Genomic DNA, 5,436 nt, shown 5'->3' on the forward strand with positions numbered 1-5,436 from the left:
TTTTCCAACAGAGCAATCCTTGGGGCGCTCTTTCTGCCAGCACCATAACTCATCATCGACAGTCGCTGCCTGTGCGACGAGTGATTGATGAACTGCCCGAGTGCCCGGCACACTCACAGCCCAAATATGCAGGATCCCCATTCCTTCCCCATCGATCCCCCATTGATCCCCCGTCAGGGAGGCCGTGCTGCGAACATCCGAGTCCGAATGATCTTAGTAGCCCCAGAACTATACAACTGGAAATTTCAAGTCAACATATTCCCCAGGTCGTTGCGAAGGACACACGAGACAGGATTAGGATGCAAAATTCGACAGTGATCGGTAGGGTGAACGCGGGGCTGAGTCGCTGTTTGAGCCACCACCGGAGGCTGTGTCGCGGCATTGCCGAGCTGGACCGCCTCATTTACAACGACGAGTTCCTCAAGGATCCGCGGACCCAGTGGCTGCTCCACCAGAGGCGCCAGAAGGAGGAGGAGACGCAGCAGCAGCAGGAGGCCAAGGGGGGCTCCTTGGGGAGGATGCGGAGTGAGATGGGTCGTCTGCTGGGCCAGTCAAGGACAACACTTTCTCCGTCCTCCGGAAAGGTGAGTTCCGTTGTCCTCTAACCCCTGACCTAATACCTCATACCATCCTCAATCTCCATTTTCGCAGAGTAATCTCAACGTGACCCAGGCCATTTGCCAATTGCTTCAGCCCGAGACGCCGAAGCCCAGAAGCCACTCAGGACCTCTTCCCGCTCCCACTCCACTGCCCTCGCCGGAAAGACGCCCCAGATTCAGGTTCAGTGTCAGTCTCTCTCGTCCCGAGAGGAAGGCATCCTGCAAGAGCTGCCGAAGCAACTAGAAAGGATATTGGCCAATCCCACTCCCAAGTCTGACAGAGATCTATGATTTGGATAGATCTGTGGCAGATTTGCGAGCGTTCTTTGTGGAATGTCTGTGGAAGTCTGGTAGCTGCGATCGCCCTGGAACCACTGTATTCGTATCCCACACATCGTGGGATCAGGCCAGCGGAGGAGCAGGAACACGGGGTGGATGTGGAGCACAAGGAGGAGCACAAGGAGGAGGAGGAGCTGCGTTCAGTATCCGTGCTGCTCTCGTTATTGTTATGAATAAGTTAATAACATGGCGGAAGGCTTCTTTTGTCGTGGCCCAAACAAGCAACAACCTGGCAGGCAGCGCTTATTAAATGATTGAAGCCTTTGGTGGGGCGAGGTGGTGGTACCCGGGGGCCTGCGACTCGGAGATGCTGGACTCAAGCTGGGGGCCCCCATAAAAAAGGTGGAGACCTGGTTCTCGTTTTTGTTGCCTGCTCTTTTGTGGTTTTTTCCCTTTGCGGCCAGCGTCCAGCGACCAGCGACCAGCGACCACCATCAATAACAGAGCCCGGCGACGGGCCCGGGCCATATTTATGATTTGTTAAGCAACGCCGAACGTGCGAAAGGATAATCACAAGCGCCTGCTGGCACGCCCCCCCCCGGCCTCCTGCCCCTTTTCTGGTGTTTTGGCTTTAAAGGGGTCTTCGTTTTCGTTTGCGTCGTGTGTGAGGCATTTCCAAAATTGAGTCAATGACTTTTATTTTTACGACTCGCCCTGCGCAGAGAAGTGTCCAAGATGGATGGACCTGGGGATCTACATCCAAAGCTGCCCCGGCTTTTATGGCACTGCGAATTGAGCTATTAGACGGGGCCGATTGGGAGATCGCAGATCGCAGATCGCAGCCCTAGCCACGGCACCTGTTCGAGAGATCCACTCGAACTTTGACCACCGGCGTTGGTAGTTGGTAACCGCCCTCGGTCCCAAGTTCATTCCAATCTCGTCCACTCACCGACATCAATTATGTACTACAAAATTGTACAAATCATTTTCGATCGACCTCCGAAGTGTTTCAGCTGCCAGGGGATGGGGTTGGCATTGGTGATGGGTAGGGAAAGGTAAAAAGGACAGCTGTAAGGAGGGCTCCTTGACACGCTCGCAGGATTACCTCGGGGTGGGGAGGATGTTGTGTTGGCTGCTGCCACAGAGCTGTGAAAATTCTTTGCATCTTTAATGAGCGCCGGCTTATCAATGGCCTCCGCCGTCATCCGCTCCACAACCCCAAGCCCCTTCCCATAGCCATACCCATTCCCGTACCCAATCCCGAACCCATTCCCATTCCCATTCCCAGTCTGATTGTTAACCTTTGAATCGAGGCATTAAAAAACGTTAACAAGCTGCGTAGCGCCGTCGGCGGCGTTAATGTCGAAATTGGCGCTGGCCCAGGAATGGCCAAGATCGGCAAAGGATGCGGTGATTGCGGGCGGGGGGCAGCAGATCGGGGGAACTGCGAACTGCCAACTGCGAACTGGGAACTGGGAACTGAGAACTGGGGCCTGCGTTTGCGACTGCGACTGGGACGGGGACGAACGTGTTTCTTAATGAAACAAAGCTTGAATTTTAAATGAGCATCATAAAGAACAATGAAAATGCAAGGAACAGCAACAACAAAGCGAGACCGGCGATCCGTTGGATGGACAAATGGAGCGGGGACACAGGGGCTATGGGGGGGTGGTAGCGCGGACAGCGCGAAATAAAAGCGCAGAAATGTTAAATAAACAATAAAAAACAATCCGCAGCCACTCTGCCCCGTCGCGGAGTCTGTCAAACTCGGCCAGCGGATTAAGCGCGGCCTGCGCCAAGACGCACCAGAGATGGATATGGCAGCGATCCCAGGCGATCCCCGAATCCCCGATCCCCGATCCCTGAATCCCCGTTCCAACCCACAACAATGCCGAAATCGCAGAGGGATGGGGAGAAGTCAGGAGGAAGTGCGGCGCAATTGACGCGCCGACTGGTGAATGCCCTGTCACAAGGTATCCAAATTGTACTCAAATTATCAATATGTTTCGCACTAGAAACTCCATAAAACTCAGAAATATAATATATTATAATAAATCTTAAAACTCTGTTTTTTTTAAGATACTAATTATCAATAAAACACTTTAAACCAATAGACTCATTTTATATTCAACCGAATAGTTTAATATTATCACAATGTTCGCTTAATATTTTCAAATCCAATTGAAATTTGCAGTTATTTCAGAAAGAGCACCTTAAATGCTCGGCTACTCGGTTGTCAATAAGATAATCACCACTAAAAATACTAATATTAAATTATTTTATAATTTTATAAATATATTGCAAAATCTATAACAGTAATCTCTTCCAACCCGATTCGGTTGGAATTAAACACTAGAATAAAAGACAGGTTGGAAGGGATTTTTGTGACACAACGGGATCTAATTTTATAAGTATTTCACATTCAGTTGAATACAGTTTTAAGAAACCTTTCATAACCTTTTAAAATATGTAAATCAGATTATTTAGTTAGTATATTAATCAAGTTTCCTTAATTCTTTTTTTTTTAATTTTTTAAATCTTGTAAATGTGATTATAAAGTTGAATATGGGTATACATATATTTACCAAGTACTAGTTATAATGAACGAGAAAGGAAGCTAACTTCGGCAAACCAAAGATTATTTCCAATTTTAGGAAAAATTAAAGAAATATTAAATTAAGAATTCATTTTTCAAATTTTAGTCGAAAGTTTAATATATATTCAAAGAATTATAATCCCAAAAGAAGAAAATATAATTTTTGTACATTTAAAAAAATTTTTTTTTGTTTGTTTCTATGGGAGCTAAAGGATATAGTTGTCCGATCCGGCTCGTTCCAACTTATATATTACCTGCAATAGAAATACGACTTTTGGTAAGGTTTCATCCCGATAGCTTTACAACTGAGAGTACTTGTTTGCTTATAAACGGACAGACGGACATGGCTAGATCGACTCGTCTAGTGATGCTGATCAAGAATGTATATGCCTTATGGGGTCGGAAACGTCTCCTTCACTGCGTTGCCAACTTCTGACTGAAATCATTATACCTTCTGCAAGGATATATAAAATGTTAGTTAAGCTAACATACAAATTTAACTGAAATATTATACCTATTAAAAACATTTGGAGCAGCTACTAGACTCCCTATACGACATTCATTTTTAAGACTCACAGAAGTGTGAGACGATTGTCACTAAGTTCACACACATTAAGGTTCATAATCGAAGTACAACACTTTCGTTTGCCAAATGGGTCTCTCAAGGGTCTTGACCCATCCAGATGAGAGGGTATCGCCCGATAATCATGTGGGTTGGGATGTAAAACTTTTGCCGTCGCTGCTTAAAGGATTCGCAAATGATTCTGCGGTCAAAGATGAAATGAAACGAGCCCACAGGATCGCGGGTGGTAAGGAAGGTGCGGGGGGCTGGCCATAGTTGATTCTCTGGTGCTGGCCATAATTGGTGCTCATCTTAATGGCATTAAAATTGCATTATCGCTGTATTTATTGAAACGGTTTGTTTTAACAAGATTAACTCGACGATACCGCCAGCAACAACGGACACAACAACAATAACGACGGAGACCACAAAATGATTAACAGCAAAAGCCGCCAAAAACGGAATACCAAAATAATAAAAAAGAATCAAAAGAATGAGAAAACGACGATTCGGTGTCGATCCGAAAACAGCGTTAAAATACGTGATATTTATGTGGTTGCTGCTGTTGTTGTCGCTTGATTGGCCCCATCCATTTCACTGTTGTTGTTATTGTGGTTGTTGTTGCCAGTTGCTGCTGCGGGGGCCATAAAATATTTATAACATAATTTCATATCATTTTTAGATGATTAGATTCAATAAGGCGGCTTCCAGTTCGGCAGCTGGATTTCATTTGCGATACATTTGTATCTTTTCGAAGGGGGGTCGTTCGGATCTGTGAAGTCGTTTTCCGGGGCTTACTCCTGGCCAGGAGCAGAAGAACCCAGCTGAGTCAGCGCGATGACGCCCACATGCATTCCCAGAACGCTAGAGAAGCCAATGGATCGATCGATCGATCCATGATGATGATCCAATACTGCAACCCTTCCAAAGGTTTCCGAGAAACTCTCATAATTATTATTTATGCATACAAATTAAAAGCAGAGCGCAGTATTGCCAAAATCCGATCAAAGCGTTTATTTATGGCCGATTTGGCTTTTTTTTATTCTGCTTCCATCGCGCTTATTTCATCAGGCCCCGAAATGCCAAAGAGTTTGGAATGTGTTGCCCGCGGGCGAACTAATGCCCTAGTCGAGATACAGATACGCCGATTGCTGTCCATTTCGAAATTACCGTTAGGTTCCGCGCGCAAGGCCAGTTTTTAGAGGTACAAAGCATTGATAGCAGGCTAATCTATCAGATCCCCAAATACTTGCTGTAGACCCTAAGGATCGCGTTGCCAAGGGCTGGGTTGGATTGGACGGGATGGCTGTCCCCCATCCGCTCCAGATTCCTTTGACGCATCCACTTATCATCAACTAACCTGCGATCGTGCGTCAGCGGCGACCATTAAATAGATTGAA

The 5,436-nt window shown here is 46.4% G+C and overlaps 1 protein-coding gene across 1 annotated transcript; it reads left to right on the forward strand.

The window, feature by feature from the left end:
* The first annotated feature begins 229 nt into the window (after nt 1-229).
* Nucleotides 230-1,452, forward strand: LOC119557128. Its single transcript, XM_037869711.1, has 2 exons — nt 230-584; nt 652-1,452. The coding sequence occupies exons 1-2, from the start codon at nt 300-302 to the stop codon at nt 841-843; spliced, it is 477 nt and encodes a 158-aa protein (XP_037725639.1). The 5' UTR covers nt 230-299; the 3' UTR covers nt 844-1,452.
* Nucleotides 1,453-5,436: the final 3,984 nt, after the last annotated feature.

Source organism: Drosophila subpulchrella, chromosome X (assembly GCF_014743375.2).
Source record: "Drosophila subpulchrella strain 33 F10 #4 breed RU33 chromosome X, RU_Dsub_v1.1 Primary Assembly, whole genome shotgun sequence".
In the NCBI taxonomy this organism is placed as follows: Eukaryota; Metazoa; Arthropoda; class Insecta; order Diptera; family Drosophilidae; genus Drosophila; species Drosophila subpulchrella.